The sequence below is a fragment of the Gossypium arboreum genome, chromosome 5, assembly GCF_025698485.1.
Source record: "Gossypium arboreum isolate Shixiya-1 chromosome 5, ASM2569848v2, whole genome shotgun sequence".
NCBI classification, from domain to species: Eukaryota; Viridiplantae; Streptophyta; class Magnoliopsida; order Malvales; family Malvaceae; genus Gossypium; species Gossypium arboreum.
The window spans coordinates 60861512-60883980 of record NC_069074.1 but is presented as its reverse complement, the minus strand read 5'-3'; the positions used below and the strand labels follow the sequence as shown (position 1 = coordinate 60883980).

The 22469-nt window shown below is 33.9% G+C and overlaps 1 protein-coding gene across 2 annotated transcripts; it reads left to right on the top strand.

The window, feature by feature from the left end:
• The first annotated feature begins 2221 nt into the window (after window positions 1-2221).
• On the top strand, window positions 2222-21563 carry LOC108453030 (uncharacterized). 2 transcript variants are annotated; one of them, XM_017750911.2, is made up of 14 exons: window positions 2222-2416; window positions 2589-3726; window positions 3816-4545; window positions 4873-5368; window positions 6573-6730; window positions 6805-10221; window positions 10336-10548; window positions 11064-11267; window positions 11403-11606; window positions 17502-17660; window positions 18794-19144; window positions 19687-20122; window positions 20715-20805; window positions 21048-21563. In XM_017750911.2, the coding sequence occupies exons 1-14, from the start codon at window positions 2383-2385 to the stop codon at window positions 21250-21252; spliced, it is 7836 nt and encodes a 2611-aa protein (XP_017606400.1). In that variant the 5' UTR covers window positions 2222-2382; the 3' UTR covers window positions 21253-21563. The 2 variants fall into 2 exon arrangements, with proteins under 2 accessions (XP_017606400.1, XP_017606399.1); XM_017750910.2 differs by having other exon boundaries at window positions 2583-3726.
• Window positions 21564-22469: the final 906 nt, after the last annotated feature.

Here is a 22469-nt window from a genome sequence, read left to right as displayed (position 1 = left end):
ATACCCATATGTTTTGGTATTTAACATTAGATCAAAATCCGATTTCACATCCTTTCATTAGGAAATTTTTTTCTATAGTATAATTTCATGAAAACTTTATATTTATTCAATTTACTCTCAAATGTCACAAAATCTCCTAACAAACTTAACTTGGTCCTTATCATAATCCAAACTTACTAACTACAATCTCATCAAATTCAAGCTTGAATTCATCAATTTCTCTATAATGACAACTTGCTAAACATATAATAATTGAAGAAATTAACATATGAGCTAGCTAAATCAAACTCCTATAATTCAAAAGGCATATAATTATTCAAGAAAAAACATGCTTACGTTATGAATTTTGGATTAAATTGCCAAGAAAATAAAAAGAAAGTTTTCTTCTTTTCTTCTTCACTTGGACGACCAAAGAAGAAGATGATGGGTTTTGTTGATTTTTTCCACTATCATCTAATATATATTCTAGGATTAGTTAGTTAATTAGACTTAATTAATCATGGTTTTCTTACTCAATTTAACATTTATATTCTTTAATTAAAATTATAACAATTTAATGGCTATTATCATCATCCTCCCTATATTATATTTAAAATTAGTTAAATAACTATTTTGGTCTTTTAGATAATTACTAATTAGGTCCTCAAAATATTTTTTAAATTAAAATTCAATCGCGATTAAATTTTTACAATTTAGTCATTGAGCTTAAACTAACGTTTTCTTGGTTAAATTACTTAACCAATCTTTAATATATTATCATATCAACTCCTCTAATTTTCCTATTTTATCTTTACAAATTTGATTTATGAAAACAGAATTCTGAATAACATTTTTCATCACTAGCAAAAGTTGGATCATTACAACAATATTTTTAACTAAAATGTTTTCTTTAATTTTAAAATTGTTTAATACAATCAATTTTAAAATTATTCATGATACATAACAATTTTAATTTTAGTTAGAAAGGGTATAACTGAAAAATATAAAAATATATATATCACTTGATTTTACCAAATGAAGGTCGTGATTAATCTTTTCCTTTCTCTTCCTTATCATTTTAGATATCCAAACAAAAGAATGTAATTTCCTTTCCTTTCTGTTTTTTTTTCTTTACTGACTTGAATCTAAATATAGAGTTATACTTTTGATAATTTAATTTTAGTTATTACGATAAGTCTTTATACTTGTAATATATTGGTACTAATAGCTTTAAATTTTGAGACATTGAATCACTGTGCTTTTTTCATTTAAAATTTTGATCTTTCTATTTAATTTTGTTTTAAAATTAATGATGTGTCTGTTATAAGAAGGTAAATTAACTTTTTAGCTCTTAACTCTACAATTTTATCAATTTAATCCAATCTTTAAAAAACGTAAATTTTTTAAAAAATTTAAGAACTTATTATTTTCATATTTAAACAACAAACATAAAAATATGATTTTTTAAAATAAAAATCAGGAAAAGAATAAAAACTCTTTTAACAAAATAAAAATTATAAAATTATAATTATTTCCAAAATTTAATGTTTTTTAAACTAGATCAACTAGTCGAATTGGTTGGATTATGAACCGATTGGGGTTTTGGTCCAATGAGAGGTAAAAAACTAATTGACCCTTGAACTAGTCGAATTGATTGATTCGGCCTAAAAAATTAATTAAATTAATAACTGAACCAATTTTTATAATTTTTAATATGTGTTTTTATGTTTTAATATTTTATTCGCTTTGACCCAATTGGACTAGTAATTTTGGAAATTAATTGGTCAGACTAGTTCAAAAATCGGCTCAACTACTGATTCAACTGAGTTTTTTAGCCCGGTTCAATCATTCCGTACTAGTTCGTGAGTCAACTAATTTTTTACCTCTAGCTAGATCGATACTTTAGTCGGTTTCAACTGGCTAATTTGGTCTAATTTAGATAACATTAAAATTGATTTTTTATATTTTTATTTTTGAATTTTTATTTTCATAATTTTTATTTTTTAAAAATTATAATTTTATTTAAAATATGAAACAAAAATTAATTTTAATTTTTTAAAGGGTAAAGATTATATTGACAAAAACTATTAATGTTGATTATAATTTTTTTTATAACAGTAGTATCATTAATTTTAAGAGAAAAATTAAATTAAAAGATTAAAATTTTAAATAAAAATATAAAGTCTTAAAATTGAAGTATAAACCGTAAACCTTTGAAAGATAATAATTTACTTTAGCCCATAAAAAGTAAACGCATTCCCAACCCAACAAATAATAACAATTAAAAAATAACCCCCTTATTATCCAAAAAAAAAATAAAAAATCCTAAAACCCTTCCTCTGTTAAACCCTAATGACCGTTTATTTCTAGAAGGTTTTTTTTTTCTTCTGACTTTGCCCTTTAATGGAGGAAGCGATTTCTGCCTCTAGCAAGCAAGGTATATCATTTTTTTTTTGTCTTTTTGAGATTTGTTCGATGTTTGGACTTTGGATTTTTGTTAAATTGACTAATTAATATATGTAAAAACTGGACTTTTTTTTTTTCTAATAATGACATTTTATTTAGAATAATTTCCATTGTTTATTTATTTCGGTATTCTTTAGTTGCAGTAATGGAAGGTGATAATGATACTGAAAGTGAGTTTGAGGGAGAGCAAGAGGAAGGGGTTGCTAAAACAGCTGTTCTTGAGTTGTCCCTTCAAGCTAAACTGAATGATTTGTTGCATAAGATTAAATCTATTGAAATTAAATTGTTTTCAGATGCTACCAAAGAGTTTGTTAAGTTTCTCAAAAGTGATGCTGGAGCTGAATTGCTTCGTCACTATGTCCAAACTTCTCCTTCCTTGTCGGAGCTTCTAGAAGCTTGGAAGCTCCGACAGGGAAAACCTGGAATGTCTTATGTTTTCACATTGATCTCGGCTATTTTGTGTCATCCTGATGGAAGAAGATATAATGATAAATTGGGTGTGAGTAGGGTGCTTGATAAGTTTGCTAGATTGATTGTTGATGAAAAATTGGAGGATGTTTATAAGGAATTGAATAGTAAAGATTGGAAACGTCAAAATGCTGCACTTTTGTTGATGGGTTCAGTTGTCAGGCGTGGTTCCTGGTTGGCTTCTGAGGTTGCAAAGAAATTTGACTTCAAACTCCAGGGTTTTCCCAAGTTTTCTGAGTATAAAAGAAGAAAGCAGATTGATAAGAAAAAGCATTCGACTAGAAGGTCATTTGTTGGGTTTGCTATGTCATTTTTGGAGATGGGGAAGCCAGGGTTATTGAGGTGGGTCTTGCAACAAAGGGATATGTATTCTGGTGTATTGAGATGCCTTGGGAATGATGATGATGAAACTATTATGTATATTTTGGCTACATTGCGCGATAGGGTACTCATAAAAGAGTCATTAGTGCCCCCTGGTCTTAGGAGCGTGCTCTTTGGCAGTGTTACTTTGGAGCAACTGGTGTACATTTCTGGAAGGGAGAATGGTGGGTTTGCTGCAGAACTGGCCTACAGTGTTCTTCTCATGGTGTGCACTGATCCTAGTAACGGGTTGATGCCTGATTTAGACAGAAAACCTAACCCATTAAAGGGTAATCCAACGAGACTATTAGGTGTCATGCAAAAGCTAAAAGCAACAGAGGTCAGCTACCATAAGGACTTACTTCTTTTTACTCTTAAGGGGAGACCATCCTTGGCTGCAGCTTATATGAATGAGTTCCCATATACTGTTGAAGATCATGCATCACCTACTTGGTCAGTTTTCCTCAACACTTTCATAATATCCTGCCTTTCATCTTTGTTAATATTACTGCATGTATACATGATAACCAAAGCACTTGCAGGTTTTCTACTATTTCTCTGGCGGCAAGCTTGATCTCATCAGTGGCCATGGGAAATCCATTTGATTTCCTTGATGGAAAATCTGATCCACCTTCGTTTGATAGTGCAGACGTGCAGGACATTGTTAATTGCATATGTCCTCGTCCACTCAGCAGATCTGTAGTCACCAAGGGTTTGCTTCACTCTGATTTTTTTGTGAAGCATGGAGCCTTAAGGCTCCTTTTGGAGGCGCTGAAGTTGTTGGATTCCTTTGTCAGTTCTTTGAACCACATTTCTTGTGTGAGAAATCAGATGATGGAAAGTTGGGTATCGCTGAAGCAAGCTGTTCAGAATGAGGTCCGAACTTTGCTCCCTGATACACAGGTCTTGTTGACACTACTTTCTTCTCTGGGTAGTCATGGTAGAACTCCTAAGTCTTCTTTGAAGAGGAAACCTGGTTTAGAAAAATTTCCAGAAAATAGCAGTTCAAAGAAATTGAAAGGTGGTGCTCCAAAGGAGGATTCAGACATTATTGTAGGTGGAATAAGTTCAGATCCTGACATTTCCATGCCTGAAGATCATGACATGGTTGCAGATGATCATATGATAGATGAGTTGGACACAGAAAAGGAGTTTTTGAATGTCATTTCAGAAATTTGGGGTTTATGCCTCAACTCCAGCCCTTTTATGGAATTAAAAGATGTGGAGATGTACTTCTACTCTAAGCTCGTTGACACTCTCAAGATATATCTCGTAAGTTTCCGGTTTTAGAATATGTATCTTCTATGTTTCTATTCATAGAACCTTGTTTGCGAGATCTATTAACACGATACACTTGTTCAACTGGTGGAGCATATTTTCTAATGTATGTTTAATTTTTCTTAGAAGGATTCTTTTGCATGATGAAATTTCTAATCTAGGCACTAAATGAGTGCCATGGATTAGCTCCATGCCATAATATTAGAGTATTAGTGTTGAGGAAAAATGGAAGATTAAGATTTTTTTTTTTTTTTAAATTCTGTATTCTAAGTGATTGATCCATAGCATAAATTCTGAAATAGTGTTTTTTTTTTAATGCAGCGGGCTGTACCAACCATATTAGAGGGATCATTTGATTTCTTCATGAATCTTCTGAGCAATCCATCAGCATTACCCATAAATCTGCAGTGTTCTCTTCTTTCTTTGCTAATTGAATACATAGGATGGTCTCCAGGGAATGGAAAATCTAATAGTATCCCGTTACTGATGTACAGGCATCTGCAGACGTTCATTAACTTGCTAATACTCTCACCAAATAGTGAGATAAAGAATCAAGCATATATTCTGGCAAGAGCTGCTATGTTGAGTACTGGTGCCTTTGACAGAAACCTGTGTGAGATTGATGCATGGTTCTTATTTTTGCCAGGTTATCTTAGAACTAAATCACCTATTGAGATGCAAGCAGTAGAAGTGCTTCAGAGTCTGTCTGGAGTTGTTATCTCATTCTTAGGTGATGCAATTTCTACCATTGGGAATAATCTGTTCAAACATTGGGATATTGTTAGGCAACATATATCCTGCTTAAAAGGCTTTAAAGGTAACTAGTATTTTATTTGCTTTTGTTGACCTTATATTGTTACGGTTGTGTGCATAGTTTTGTAAATCAAATTTGTAGGTACTAATAGCAATTAATTGATTTTCTTGTCTAGCTTTCCTTGTTGGGATGTCCCAGAATTGTATTCCTTTCCATTTTTGAACACTCGAGACTCTTTATTCCTAATTTGTTTTTCTCAACTTTTATTTTTATGTTTTTCACCTTTTTGTATTGAATGGCATTGAAAATGAATGTTATTGAAATTTTTATAACTCTAATACAATATGCACTAAATTCAAGTGTTTCTTTTTCCTGACAATCTCCATGAAAGACAAAGTGGAAACAAAAAAAAAAGAGATATGGGGAGTGTTGTATATTTTATGTTTCTACTGATAGCTCATTAAATTTCAATCTCTATATTGCTTTAAGCTGTTTGACATTGAGATTGCTTGTTGAAGTATTGATTGATGAAATGAAATTGGGACTTTATGTTTGCCTGTCTCTTCCAATATTTAAGGAATTTTATGTGAACAAAATTGGTCCATGTTTTAACTATTTCAAATATTTGTGAGAGACACCATGAGCTTATTGTTTTTTTCTTTTACAATTACTTATGCCAAGTTAAACAGTTTGGTAACTTTATGGCATTACAAACAGAATAGATAATGAACTAGTGTATTCTGGACTCATTCTTTGCTTAGTTTTGTTATTGCTTTCCTTGTTCTTGTTATTTTTAATATTTAGCTCATGCAAAGTAGTCGTTCTTCCTGCTCAGTTTATTGAAAACTACTTTGAAACAAGGATTAGCTTGAATGGCTAGATTAGCATTGCTGCATTTTATCTTCTTTATTTTGGGCAGTAACAGCTTATCTGAGGTTGAAAAAGCTGTTACATTTATTGTAAGAGCATCCGCTCTTTGGATTCTGCAAGCAGCAATATTGATAGTTAAAATATCATATACTTAACAGATAGTGAAGAATTATTTAAGGGTTTGACATATTAGATGTTTTGAGACTGTCAGATTTTGTGCCACTGATAAAATTTGAAATTATGGCAACTTTGCTAATAAGTTTGAAAATAAATCTGTTTTTTTAATCTGGAAATAAGTTGGTAAAAGATTTTGATTGTGGTTCAAGATATTTCTTTTCCTCAAAGTTCATGATAAGCGGAAGTATTATTTACTGAACCCACTACTTATGTTGTGCAGGTGCAGGTATATCACCTAACTTTAGCCCTCTCACTATATGTGCCCTCAATAAGTGTCTAAGATTGCTCAATTCCTCATCTGGAACCTTTTCATTATCTGAGAAGTCCATGATATCCTTGTATGTATGCAATACATTGAAGTATGTCTTGCAGATACAGGTACAGATTTTATGCTTTAATTAATGCTTGAATACTTCTAACTTTTATTTATTAAGACCTCTGAAATTTGATAGGTAGATGCGGGATTATTGTCTGATTTAATTCAATCAGTTTTATCCAAGGGACTTGGTGATCAGCATTCCATGGTTTACGATTCTGGGGATTTCTTATGTGAGTGGAGGCCATTGAAGAGCTTATTATATTTTTCTCAAAATGCATTGCATCAACAACCTCAGTACTTCCTTTCAGTTGACAAAACTGCCATCGCTAATGATAGTTCTTTTGCAAATACACTTGGCGAAGTGAAAAAAGTTATTACATATGAGCATGGTGGTGAAGTAACTGGAATAGTTAAAGCCTTTTATTCTGCAATGCTATGTGCAACACTGGAGGATCTATTAATGAATTTCCCTTTGGTAATGACTATTTCTCTGAAGCTTGGAGTAGCTGTCCCTCTATTATCATCAGTAATATTTAGTGAGCAAAATTTTCTCGTTGGCATTTCTAATTTATGGCCTGAAGTGTTTTTTCCTGGTCTGGAATTGGCTTTGATGATGATCCATCAAAAAGGCAATGATGATGCTGAAGGAATGTTCTCTAACATTGATTTTGATACGATAGAATCAGCTGCCACAGCATTTGGTTTGCTTTTGAAGCAGGTTCCATTTCACATTTTATTTTCTTCACTTATAAGCATTCATGCCCTTTATTTATCTGAGCACTCCAAAATACAGGACTTGCTTTTGGCTAAAAGGTCAGAATGGACTAGTGATTATCTCATTTCCTGTCTGCGCCTTGTATTATTTTGGCTTTATCATGTACGTTCTTTTTATAGAAACAAACAACTAACTGAACTGGAACAACTTTCTGATACATGTTTGATTCTTGTTAAGAACATGTTTTCACAACTGTTGGCTTTAAAGCCTGAGTTTGAATGTTCAACGGATAGTGAGGTTCATTTGTCAGTAGAAACAATGAGAGAAGTGGCAGAAACCATCTTATGTCATCCTGAAGTGATGTCATCTCTGACTTGCCCATTGAGCTGGAATAAGGAGGAGAGTCAAATGGCAACAGGACTCTTAGGGAATGCTTTGGATAATTTTCTGAGTTTATCTAGGCAAAGACTTCCTAAATTAGATCGTCAAGTTCTCGATCTGTTGACTGCAACATTGGACTACTACTTAACTGTTTCCAGAAGACATTATTCTGTCATTGATGATGGAGCAAAAAGGACATTTCGAAGGGCTTTCAGTTCCCTGGTACAAAGGCTCTTTCTAGACATCAGGGACAGGTTTGATTTGTGCATTGCTAGCGGAAATTTGCAGCCACTTCTCTCATCATTTTGTGCTGTACATGCTTTGATTGAATCTTTATCCCCTTTTGAGCTTCTTGATTTGGGGCATTGGATGTTTAGCAGAATTGATGTGAATGAACTGACAGTTGAAAAATTTCATGTAAAGGTGGCTCTGTCTGTTAGTTTTTCAATTGCTGTTGGTACTTTTGAAGTTCTGTCCACTTATTTGCAGCAGCCTCTAATAAAGAGAGTACCATATGATTTCTTATGGGAAGTGGAAGAGAAGACTTTTGATGTAAACCTTTTGGAGGATATTTATGTTAAAGCTTGTAAAATTGCCTGTAATTTCAAATTAGATTTTGCTGATTCATGCTTACTAAGAGCTGTTAGTGCTGTGTATAGGCAAAAAACCATGCATCATGGTGAACTTCATCCATCAAGCATATTAATGTCAAGGGCTATAATCAGCACCCCTGTAGAAATGGTTTCTCATTGTATTCGTAGGACCAGCACTGTAAAAGCTAAACTGTTGCATCTTGTTATTGAGATGAGTCCCCTGCATCTGTCAATCTTTGGGCAATTATTTTTAAGCATCTTGAACAAAAATTTTCTTTCCAATGGTTTTTTGATGGAAGAAGTCTCTATCTATGCCCTCTCAGATCAGGATTATATGGTGCTTCTTCCTGCTGCTTTGTCATTGGTAAATGCTGCTTTTGTGAAATTTGAGAAGCATTTTTATCAGCATTTTAAAAGTATTCCATCTTTTTATTCGAGGATTCTGTTGAACGGTTTCATGCATTGGAAGAGCTTTGTGTCTAGAGATATATTTCAGGAGGATTACAGCAAGACCTTGCCATCTTCTGCTGAAGAACTATTTAATCTGGTTGATGGAAGTCTTCTCAGGAAATCAATTCACATGTTGAGATATCACTTTCTTTTAAGTGGAGATTCCTTGAAACTGAAAAAGCGATTGGAGCTCTTTAATTCCATTTTTGCATGTTCTGTTACACCTGAAGAACTGATTGAGTGTGATGCTACTGAAATGGATTTTAATTCAGTTAACAAGTCATTGAATCATATTAATAAAGTTATAGCCAAAATATCGTTCTGCAGGATGCTGTTGTTTCCAGAAGATGATAAACTTTTGTTTATGCCTGAAGAAGCAGATGAAGGCTTCAAGGAAGCCTCATTAATATCAGGGTCTAATAAAGTGGACTCATCAAGAAAGCATTTTCTAAATGCTTTAGTGGGTGCATGGCAATGGATGGTTAAGAAATTACCTTTAGTTCCTCAGTATTCAACATCAATAATAGCAAGTGGTGGGGATTGCCTATGCTTGTACAGATGTTTCGAAGTTTTCATCTTGAGAAGTATTCTTCAACTGACCAGCAAAATGCATAGCTATCTAATTCAGTTGCAATCTATTCCTTTTGTAGAACAATTAATGAGATCCACTCTCCTCCACAGATTTGAAGATTCTAAAACACTGAGAATTCTAAGAAGCATCCTCTTATTGCTGTCAGAGGGAAAATTTTCACGTGTTCTATGCCTTCAAAGGTTGCTTGGTCACTCGCAGTTTGGCCCTATGATTCACTCTATCTCTAAATCATCTCTCTTGGAGACTGGTACATTTTTTAGGCCTTTGTCCAGTATTCTGAGGTTGCTTGTTACCCCTCCTATCCCTTCAGATATGATGGATGGCAAGGATGACCAGGAGACAGCTGAAATATGTATGAAGCAGTTAGAAATTCTTAAGATACTGAGAATACTTCTCCAGTCTGGTTTTGATTCTGGAAATGATAATGGCATAAACCTTAAAGAATTGCATTTTTTGCTGTTGTCTTCTTATGGTGCTACACTTGGTGACATTGACTTGGAGATATACAGTCTGATGGATGTGATTGAGTCATTTCATTCATCTGGATCTGAATATATTACAGAAACGGATTACCTTTGGGGCAGTGCTGCTACAAAAGTAAAAAAAGAACACCTGCTGGAGCATGGTGCTTCTACTGATACCATGACTGATACTGAAGCAGTTCAAGAAGGTCGAAAAATTAAGTATAGGGAGAATCTTCCAGTTGACCCGAACATATCTGCTGCAACAGTGTTGCATTTCCCTTATGATAGAACTGCCACTGAAGAGCATTTATCCTCGAACAAGTTTCAAACTGATAATCTTATGGACATGATTGAGGTACATCTTTAGTTATTGGGTTCTATGTTTTGAATTTTGTTCTGTAACTCTACCATTTGTGTTGTATGGTATGGTTATTCTATAATGCAATTTTTATTACTTCAATGTTTGCAGCTACGTTCTCCTGGTACTGGAAAAATTCTGCGGTATGATCCTGTTTTTATCATGCACTTCTCAATTCATAGCTTGTCAGCTGGCTATATTGAACCAGTGGAGTTCGCTGGTTTAGGCTTGCTTGCTGTTGCATTTGTTGGTATGTCTTCTCTTGATGTTGGGATGAGAAAATTGGCATATGGAGTTCTTGCAAGATTCAAGATTTCACTGGAGGTACTGGATTTTTAATGTTTTGGTATCAGTATCAATTACTGTTGCAGAAAGCAAATTTTATTCTCATATCTTTATTTTCTGGTTGTATGGTTGGTCTGATGAAGTTCACATAATTCAAATATCTTGCTTATCAACAACAAAAAGAACCAGAATTACTTCGAAAAATAATGAACACAAGTTCAACTGATGAACCTATCTTCTAATAATTAAACTGCTTCTGGGTAGTTTGTACTATAAGTTCCTCTGAGGCTCAAAATTTGCCTGTTTGATGATGCTTTCCCAGTGCATGAAGATTGGAAATGATGAGATTTCCCCCTATTAACTAATTCTTTCTGGAAGTGGATTCGCTAAACATTGGTAATTGAATGTAGACTAGAACTGAAGCTGTTAATTGGCCTAGATAGTATCAATATGATATTATGTTTTACTGATTAAATATTTTGCATCTGTGTGCTAAATTGCATGGAATGTTTGGTAAAGTACTGTTTATCTAAAGTTCTAATTAATCATATCAGGGGTGTCAGAAGAAAAAAGATGTTATTCGACTTCACCTGTTGTTGATGTATATGCAAAATGGAATAGAAGAGCCATGGCAAAGAATCCCTTCTGTTATAGCCCTTTTTGCCGCGGAGGCATCATTGATTTTGTTGGACACTTTGCATGAGCATTATTCAACCTTAAATAAGCTGTTGATGGACTCTTCTAGGGTGAATATAAAGGTACTTGTTCATCACCTATATAAGTTCTATAAAATGCGAAAATCCTTTTGTAAAATATGCTTCTTTAAACTACTCTCTTTTCCAATTTCCTATATAGGCTAGCCAACTCTTTGTATGTTTTATTTTTGTTTGCAGCAAATACCCCTGTTCCATGATTTTTTCCATAGCAGTGCTGTTAACTACAAGGCAAAGCGGCTCTGGATACTTCGTCTAGCCTATGCTGGGCTTAATTTAGAGGATGATGCCTGGTTATATATCAGGAGCTCTATTCCAGAGACTTTGATGAGCTTTTATGTTTCCCCTCTTTCAGATGTTGAGTCAAAGAAATTGATTCTTCAGGTAATATTTGGGTGTGCAGCTTCATGTGTGTTTTATGCAAATTTAGTTCACTCATTATCTTCGTATCACTAATACATAGTATAATCTTATTTTATTGTGACTCCATAACCTATGTATATATCCTCTTTGAAAGAGCTTGATGATTAAGAAAAATATTAAATAATACACACTATGATTGGAGTGTATTAAAGTTTTACACTATAATAAATTGAGTAAAATCAATCATTCTGTACCAAGTTAATAGACAGTTATGGTAATGAAGTGTGTTTTGTAAGTTTGATAATTGTGTTTAGGGTTCTTTAAAGCACCAGCGCATTTGGTATATCTAAGGAAATGAATACATAGTTGGGCAGTCCTTGAAGAACTCAGTGTGGTGAGTGGTGACAGATGAGGAAGAATTAGGTTTTGTATTGGTATAGTAGTGGTTTGAATATCCTGAATATGGGATAAATATTTAATTGGAAAATGAGTATTCAAGTGTTAAGAGTTAGGGCTTTGAAGGCACTGGAAACGGAAGAAGTGAGGTGAAAATGAGCTAAAGTATTACTCAAATGAAGATTTAAGTATTTACATTAGTCAGATAACTATATGATTAGGGTGGAGGTCTTTAGGTTCACCAATAGAATCACTTGCAAGTCAAAATTGTTGACATGGTATTGAGAGTCCAAGTTGGAGTTAGTGCTAACTCCGCAATTTTTTGAAACATCGTACAAAGGGAAATATATAATTTTTGAAACATCCCATAATCTTAAATAGTTTTTTTTGTGAAAAACAGGATATTTTCTATTATATTTTCCACAAGAGATTACATACATATTTATACACATAGTTAGCTTAACTAAGGTAACTTTACGCTAGGAAACAGAATAATTGTAGGGATACTGTACAGCCTTAAAGTTAGGGATAGAATATTTTTAGAATCATATTTGATATACTCAAATATTCTGAAATCTGACACTCCCTCTCAAGCTGGGAAGTGGATATCATCCATTCTCAGCTTGCTTACTAATTTCTGAAACAACTTCCCAGACAATCCTTTGGTAAGTATATCTGCTAGTTGTTCATCAATGGACACAAATGGAGTGCAAATTAAGCCACTGTCCAGTTTTTCCTTTATGAAATGTCTGTCCACCTCAACGTGCTTCGTTCGATCATGTTGAACTGGATTATGTGCGATATTGATAGCAGACTTATTATCGCAATACAACTTCATTGGACCTTCCCACTTGATCTTCAAGTCTTCCAATATAATCTTTAGCCATAACAACTCAAACTCCAAGACCATTGCCCTAAATTCAGCTTCTGCACTAGATCTAGCCACAACGTTTTGTTTTTTACTCCTCCAAGTCACAAGGTTGCCTCCTAGGAAAGTGCAGTAACCAGAGGTTGATCTTCTATCAACCATAGATCCTGCATAATCTACATCGGTATAGGCTTCAAGGGTTAAATTTTCTCCTTTTTTTAAATAAGATTCCTTTGCCTGACGTGCCTTTTAAGTACTGTAGAATCTGATATACAGCACTAAGATGTGATTCCTTAGGATTGTGCATAAACTGACTTACAACACCTACTGCATAGGCAATATCTGGTCTGGTATGGGACAAGTAAATAAGCTTCCCCACAAGTTTTTGATATGACCTTCTATCAACTGCTGTATCTTCTAATACATCTCCGAGTCTGTGGTTCACCTCTATGGGTGTCTCTGCTGGTTTACAGCCCAACTTGCCTGTTTCTGTCAACAAATCAACTATGTATTTTTGCTGAGATATGAATATTCCTTCCCGAGAGTGTGCCACTTCAATACCAAGGAAATATTTTAACTTACCTAGCTCTTTGACTTCGAATTCTTTTACTAGGCATTTTTTTAACTTCTCCATTCCTTCTAGATCATCACCAGTCACAATAATATCATCAACATAGACTAATAAAGCAGTCACTCCCCCTGAAGATGAATGTTTTACGAACAGAGTATGATCTCCTTGACTCTGTTTATACCCCAACTTGAGCATCACTTTGGTAAATCTTCCAAACCAAGCCCTCGGGGACTGTTTTAGTCCATATAAAGCCTTTTTTAGTCTGCAAACTGCCTGTCCTGTATTTGGACCGAATCCTGGAGGAACATCCATATAGACTTCCTCCTCAAGGTCACCGTGTAAAAAGGCATTTTTGATGTCAAATTGCTGTAATTTCCAGCCTCGGTTGGCAGCTAGTGACAACAACACTCTTACAGTGTTCATCTTTGCAACAGGGGCAAATGTCTCAAGATAGTCTATCCCATACATTTGAGTGTACTCTTTAGCAACCAACCTTGCTTTGTACCTCTCCAAAGAACCATCTGACTTATATTTCATTGTGTACACCCAGCGACATCCCACCGGTTTCTTTCCTTCCGGTAATTTCACTAAGTCCCATGTCTTATTTTTTTCAAGAGCTTCCATTTCAACCTTCATGGCATTTCTCCAATTCTCATCTTCTAATGCCTCGAATATAGTTTTAGAATGGAAATAGAATTTAGGCTAGTAAGAAAGGCTTTGTGGTTATGGGACAAGTTTTTCTAAGACATGAATAGGTGCAAGGGATGTTTTGTACAAGCTCTAGTCCCCTTTCTAATAGCAATGGGAAAATCATCTAAATCTGTAGTATTAGAATTCAAAGTAGGTTCAGCAGTTACCTCAGGTCGTATAGGAGAAGAAGATGATTGAACTTGCACTGGTGCCTTCTTCCTTGAGTAAACCAGTAACGGACGAGTAGTGTCCTGAATTCCTCTTGGTGAATTGGGTGTACTAGGCTCAGTTTCAGGTTGTATAGGGGTCATTGTTTCAAGTTGGGCAGGTTGGGTAGCAGGCAAGGTCTGAGTGAGAGTGTTTGATTGCTGGACAGGAGCCTGAATGGGAGTGTTTAGAGCTGGAATGAGAGTGTTTGGTTGCTGGACAGGAGCTGGAATGTCAAGAAGAAAGAATTCTTTGTCCTTATCTTCTGTGAATAAGATCTCCCCCTGAAGATAAGGACGAGTGAAGAAATTTTCTTGTTCAGCAAAAGTAACATCAGCTGTTACAAAAAATTTTTTTGTGGCTGGATGATAGCACTTGTACCCCTTTTGAGTGGAAGAATATCCAAGAAAGACACTTGACAGCCCGTGGATCAAATTTTCCTCTATTTTGAGAATGAACATGGACAAAGGCGACAACCAAATACTTTGGGAGTAAGATTACTGGAGGTATTGAAATTAGGAAAAAATTTGGCTAGAACTTGCATAGGACTTTGAGATTCAAGGACCTTTGTAGGCAATCTATTTAACAAATGAGTAGCAGTTAGAACAGCCTCCCCCCAGTATTGTTTAGGGACGTTTTTTTGGAACAATAGGGCTCTTGTAATGGCTAGAATGTGACCATTCTTTCTTTCGGCTACACCATTTTGTTGGGGTGTACTAACACAAGATGACTCATGTATAATGCCTCTTTCTTGAAAATATGTTGAGAGGAATTGATTGAAATAATCTTGGCATTGTCTGACCTAAACCTTTTATTTCGCCCCAAATTGTGTTTTGATCATGTTGTAAAAATTGGAAAGACAGACCTAACATCAGATTTTTGTTTTAAAAGAAAATCCAAGACACACGAGTACAATCATCAATAAAGGATACAAACCACCGAGCTCCGTAAATATTTGAAATAGTGGATGGCCCCAAACATCACTATGAACAAGAGTAAAAGGAGTGGATGTTTTTTATTGCTTCTTGGAAAGAGGTACGTTTATGTTTTGCAAGTTCACGAGATATCACAATGAAATTTTTCAACAGTTAATCCTTTGAATAGTGAAGGAAACATAATTTTAAGGACTCTAAACGATGGGTGACCAAGGCGAAGGTGATAGAGCCAAATTTGGTCTTTATTGGTTTTAATAGACTCGGATATGAGAGATAAAGGTGAGGAATTCAGAACACTAACTTCTTCACTTGGATTCTTCAAGATAGTATAGGCCATTTATTTCCTTAGCATGTCCAATCATCCTCCTCGTATTCTCGTTCTCGAAAAAGACACCGATTGTGATAGAAAATCACTTTACGCTTAGAGTATTTGGTAAATTTTTTAATGGATAAAAGATTGGTAAATAATTTTGGAACATGAAGAACATTTTTAAGAGTAAGGTTTTTGTTTATAACAATATCACCTTGACCGGCCACTGTGATCACAGAACCATCAGCTACTGTTATTTTTCTACTACTAGAACAAGGTGTATATGAAACAAATTTTTGTGAGGAGGGGTCATGTGGTCTCAGAGCTCTGAGTCAATGACCCAAGAACTTTTGGTATCTGTATTTGAGACTTTAGAACTTTGAGGAGAGGATATACCTGAAAAGACCAAACTATAAGTACCTATTGAAGAAGTTTTTTTCAATGATCCCAGCAAATTTTTTAACTTCTCAATTTCTTCTTTATTGAATTCAATAGGTAATTCCTGAGAATTGTTTTTTTTTATCTAGCTATCTAGCTGTATTTGCTCGTCCTTGTCCCTTTGATTGTCCACCTTTTTCTGAAAAATTTTTGTTTGTTGTCTGTGGCTTCCCATGGAGTTTCCAGCATCTGTCTTTAGTGTGACGAGCCTTTTTGCAGTAGGTGCACCATACGGAATCCTTGTTAAAAGACTTTGTACGTTCTATCTATCTATTATCTTCACTAGTTGGCTGCTCCAGGCCAAATCTCCTCTCATTTATAGCATTAGTAACCAAGGCTGAACTATCCACTTGATTGTTCTCCACCATAACTCCTCTTCTTCCTTCCTCAGCACGAACAATTGCAATTGTTTCATTTAGTGATGGTAGTTCCTCTTTTCCAAGTATTTAAACTCTTACTGCATCAAACTCAACATTCAGTCCAGCAAGAAAATCATAAATTCGATCCTTTTAAACAAACCTTTTCAAGAGTGTTGCATCTTCACTGCACTTCATCTGAATGCACTGGTAATGATCCATCTCTTGCCACAAACTTTGCAACAGATTGGAATACTCCGTGATTGATCGACTTCCTTGCTTGGTGGATGAAATCTTAGTCTTGATTTCATAGATTTGAGCAGCATCTCGAACTTTAGAATAAGTCTGCTTCACAGCTTCCCATATTTCTTTGGATGTGCTAAGAAACATGCATGTATCACTGATTTCTGGCATCATAGAGTTCCATAACCAAGACATTACCATAGAGTCTTGTTCATCCCAAGCATCAAACTTAGGGTCCCATTCTTTAGGTCCAGTTCCGAGTAAGTGACTCAGCTTTTCTCTTCCTTTCAAGAAGGTACGAACCAGTTGGGACCATTTCAGATAATTTTTTCCATTTAGCTTGTAGGCTACTTGGATATTTTGAAACTCACTCATTGGATTTGAGTTGTTTACAGAAATTTCTGAGCCCTCCCCAGTGTTACTGGTCTTGACAGTTTCAGTCATGTTGTGTTTGAACAAGTTCTATAGACTTGAGGACTGGTTGGGAGTCAGAAAAAAAAAGGCTAAAGAAACTGGCTAAAACATCCTAGAAATCGGGCTAAATAACAGGCTCTGATACCATGTGAAAAACAGGATATTTTCTATTATATTTTCCACAAGAGATTACATACATATTTATACACATAGTTAGCCTAACTAAGGTAACTTTACGCTAGGAAACAGAATAATTGTAGGGATACTGTACAGCCTTAAAGTTAGGGATAGAATATTTTTAGAATCATATTTGATATACTCAAATATTCTGAAATCTTACATTTTTCAATATCATTTAAGTTCAACAATTACGGCCAATGTTAATGGAATAAATTCTATGCTTGAAAAATGTGGATGCGACCCAGATCTATACTGTTGGTGATGAGTTGCCTTATAATGCCAGGCATTCCATTTTGTTTGCTTTGCAGGTTCTGAAAAAGTCTGTACAGTTGCATGAAATGGCTCATTATCTGGTCGAACACTGCAGTTTGTTTCCATGGTTGTCATCTATTTTATCAACTTATAGCAGGGTGCTACTTGGAGATGAAAAGAAACTTTTCTTAACTGAGCTGGCTGTGGTTATAGAGGTAGTTACCTTCTATCTCATTCTACAATTTCTTAACAGTGTCCTATTTGCTGATGTATTTATCTTTTTTTTTTTTTTTCTTTTTTTGCGTTTATTTCCAATTCTACTTCCTAGCTTGTAATGGCTCTTTCTTGGTTGTCAGGTTAGGTTAGAGGTGAGTTTGTTTTGGGTTTGGGTTTGGGACTTTTAGGATTCAGAGAGATTTCATTTGTAGCAAGAATTTCAAATATGAGAAATAAAATGTCCTTTGCTTGGAAAAATAAAAAAAATGGATTGCGAACTTTTGAAGGGAAAGACTTTCAACAGGTAATACGCCAAACTCTTTTACTAACCTATAATCGAAATAATAGTATCTACTTGAATTGCTAGTGATTATTTTAATTTAATTTTTGACTCCATTCTCTTAAAAAAAGAACTTTTACTTCTTTTACTGATGCTAGTATTTAATAATTTATTGGATACACAATTTATATTTTCTTCTAGGTGATTGTGGTCATTTAAATTCCCTTCTCCACTATGTGATTATGCCCTTGTATAACGTACCTAATCATTATCCCTAGTGAGTGACACAGATCAGATATAGTACCTGTGTCAGTGTTTATGGTCTAAATGTATTTGTAAGGTTGTAAAAAAAGTTTTAATTGCAGTTGTTAGTCCTCCTAAAGTGGACCTTACATTTCTTTCAAGACTTGCATTTTTTCATGTGGTTTTTTTACTTTGGAATAGTATCCAAATAAATGAATGTGCAATCCACGTATTTGAAGGTGAATTTAGTTTCTCTATTTCAGACTCCATATAAAACCAATTTCTGGCTTAGCAAATCTTCAAGGTTGTCTTCATGATTTAAATTGAGTTTGTGTTGCCATCATTGCCATCAATGTTGTGAACTACCTTAGTCTCTCAATATTAGAAAATACTTATTAAGATTATAACAATTTTCCATTGTTATGGTAGGACATAGTATGAATGCTGCTTGAATTTTACTGTCTAAAGTCTTACCACAACTTAAAGATGGTCCAATTACTTAAATGCTGTTCGTAGTTATATGACCCTTTAATGCTACATGTGCTCTCTGGATATGTAAAACGTCAACTTAAATGCTTTATTGACTAACCTTTTTTTTTTTCTTTCTAGATTGTCAGTTTGGTCATTTCATCGAACGATATAGCCAAATGGTTGCAAAGCTGTGCCCTTGAACAGCTGATGGAACTTACATCTCATCTATATAAACTTCTAGTTGGTGGCATGAAGTTGATAAATGAATGTGCTGCTTTCATCAATCCAACTTTACAGATTATCATAGCAACTTTAAAGATGTCCCAGAACAGGCAAATGTACCAGCCTTGTTTTACCCTATCACATGAGGTTTTATTTCAAATCTATCTTGCTGTTAGTGAGGATGACATTGGAGGATCTAGTGCAAATGCCAAGTGTGCACTTGAGGCTATACTTTTGATCGGACCTCCTTTTGACATTTTCTGCATGGTTCTTTCCTTTCTCTCTTTCTCTGTGTGTGTTCAATTTTGGATGAGGGTGCACGTAAATTTATCTGTATGTTTATAGTGACAGAACTTTATAACAGGTTTTATCAAGTCATGTAGCATAAATCATCAACTATGCTGATTAAATTTCCTTTATATATATTTTTTGTAGTGGAAGACAGGAAAAATATTTTTATTAATAGTGTTGTTAAATAATTCCCAAGTGACTCCAAGAATAATAGATTAGTGGATGCATTGTTTTGTGACATTGCTGCTTATATATTTGTACCTTATGCCTCGTTTTAGGTTCCTCATATATTTTAGATAAATATGTAGCAGTCTGTCTAATACCTCAACATTTTTGAGTTTGATTAACGTGGTTTTTTTAGCTTTTTAAATTGATACCCTGCTCAGAAGAAAGAAAGAAAGAAAAAGAGAGTTCTTTCAATCTAATCTTATGTTATTTCTGTTGTATGTCCACTATTTTGCTGAAATAGCCTTGTTCCCTGCACTAAACAATAGATTATATTTGGATGTATTTTGCAGAATCGAGAGAACATCTCAAGTTTTCTTATGCGGGCTGCTTCTACTGCCTTGAAGTCCTATTCTAGAAAATTATTTCAGTGCCAAGAATCTGGTCTCCATGTCCCAATAGTCTCAAAGGAGGCATCACACAAGGAGTCCTTCACATCAAAGTTTTTACGCTGGCTTACTGCTTCTATAATTCATTGGAAGCTTTATTTGAATTCTAACAATTCGACTGCCAAGTTGTCAGACCGATCTAACTTGAAAACTCTTCAGTCTTTGTTGGAGTATGTCGCAGAGGGGGATAAAGAAGGCAACAAAAGTAGCTTTGACTTGGAAGAGATGTTAGCAGCCCAAATCTTTTATCTTCAGCAGTCTCTTGGCATAAATTGTAGTGCTCTTCCATCAGTTGTCTCTGCACTTTGTCTCCTACTATGTGATCATTCCAAGTTCACAGGTATGCTAAAATTGATAGTCTTATCTATATTGGTTGAGGTGGGAATAGAGATTTGGATTAGGCTTATGAAAAGAATTGATTCATCAGTTTGTGCCAACCAAACAGGTCACTCTTCTAATCATTGCTAGTTATTTGTGAACTTTGTGATGGGTGGTTGGATGTTGAACATTTTTGACAGTATGGTTTCTGAATTATTCTAAGGTGCTGCTCTTTTTTACTTGGAAACATATACTCTGTTGAGGGGAAAAAATGTTTATACAATTTGAAAAAGCATGTACTAGTCATTCCTTTTTGACAATATGATTTCTGAATTAGTCTAAGGTGCTGCTCTTGTTTACTTGGAAACATAGACTCTGTGCAGTGTCTGACTTGTTTCCTTGTAGTATTGAACTTTACAGAGCTGCTATACTGTTTCTTAACTGTCTAATTTTCTTTCCCGGGGGTAAAGGTATACTATTTGAAGCAATATGTTTATTAAAAATTTCGCTGGGGAGTATGTCAATTGGAGAAACAGTTTTCTGTATGCAAAAATGCTTTTATTTAATTATCTTTTGATTCATTTTTAACCTTTGTGTGGTTTCTACTGAATCAGGATCAGACTTCATGCATGACTGTAGGACTTCAATGGTGACCCTATGTTCGAAGATACGCTGTCCTCCTGAACTTAATCCTGCTTGGAGATGGTAAATATAGTCCCCACCATCACCATTTTCTTCTCCTTTATGATAAATTCTATGTGATGTTATACTTGATAACTGCATTTGAGTTTAGAATCAGATTAGTAAATTGCATATTGCCTACAAATAATTTACAACATAGGAGGGAGTGGGGTTTGAATGAAGTTTTGTTTAGTTTTATTATTTATGCCATGTATCCCTGATGAAGTTCATTTATGAGAAACTAAAAGGCCCTGTGGTGGTGTTAGGTCATTTGAGCATCCATGGGAGGATCAGTCATCTCAACTTAATGATTTGGAGAGGATTGATGAGCTTCACGCCTGCCAATCGCTATTATTGATTATCTCAAATGTGCTTCGGAAGAAGTCTTCCGATTTTCAGGCTTTATCACTGCAAGATATAGACAACTCTGGGGCATTTAAATGGGAAAGAAGCATTTTAGAGACTGAATGATAACTCATACTTATCTATAACATTTTATAGAAAAACATGCGACGGGGTACTGTAGAAGTTATGGCTTCTAATGTTGACACGTTAAAGCCTTTGTATTTTATTTTCTTTTAATCGTTTGGGTGGTGATGCCATGGGAGGAGGAATGGAGAAAAGAAAGAAAAAGAGAGAAAAAGAAAAGGAGAAAGGGAAAAAAAAATGTATTTTTGTTATTTTGTATTTTTTCATGTATTTAAAATATTTATATGATAATAGAAATTACTTTTATTTAAGTGTGAAATAATATATTTAAAATGATTAACTTGGTCTTTGAACTTCTTTATCTCCATTAGCCTTGTTTCTTTTTTTTTTTTTTTTTCATCCTTGAATTTAGATTCTATTAAATTGTCACATCTCATTTAATTGTTTTAATTTATATATTTTTAATAATTGATGTGTATATGTATATTTTATTTTTCAAGTATTAACTTTGTAAATTTTAGAGTGTTAAACCATTACATTTTAACGAATTTAAGTCTAAGGATTAAATTAAAAAAATGTTAAAATTTGAGATTAAAGTTATCAAAAAATTTTAATAATCAAATTGAAAATTATCAAGTTTACAGGTTAAATGTTGCCTTATCACTTAATTATTTAATGTTTTGCTTAATTTACTATTCCAATTCATTTTAGAGAAAAAATAGAAAAATAGTTTACTATTTGATTATTTTAATTTTAAAATTAAATTGTTAAATCGATCTATAAATTGAAAACTGTATCATGTTTTAATTTTATTGTGTTATTTCAATCTCAATTTAATTTATATTTGTTTAATTCATTATTAGAAATGTGAAACTACAAATATAGAATATTAATATACGATAAATAATTAGATGTATGGTTTGAAACTGATTAAAATATAGTGTGCATAATAAAATTAAAATATATTTAAATTAAAATAAGCCCTTAGTTAAGTGGTGAATTTAATATTTTTCCAATGTAATTGACATGGGTTCAAATCTCACAATATACATATTTTTATTTTTAAAATTAAAAGACTAAAGTACTCTTGAATAATATCATTTATTTTAAACACGAAAAATTATTTTTATAATTTCCCTAATTGAGTTGGTGCCCAATTGATTGGTAATACTAAATCAATGAAGGATTTTGTAAATAATATAGATTATTCAAAGTTTAATTTTAAATCACTTACATAAAATACAAAATATAATATAGAA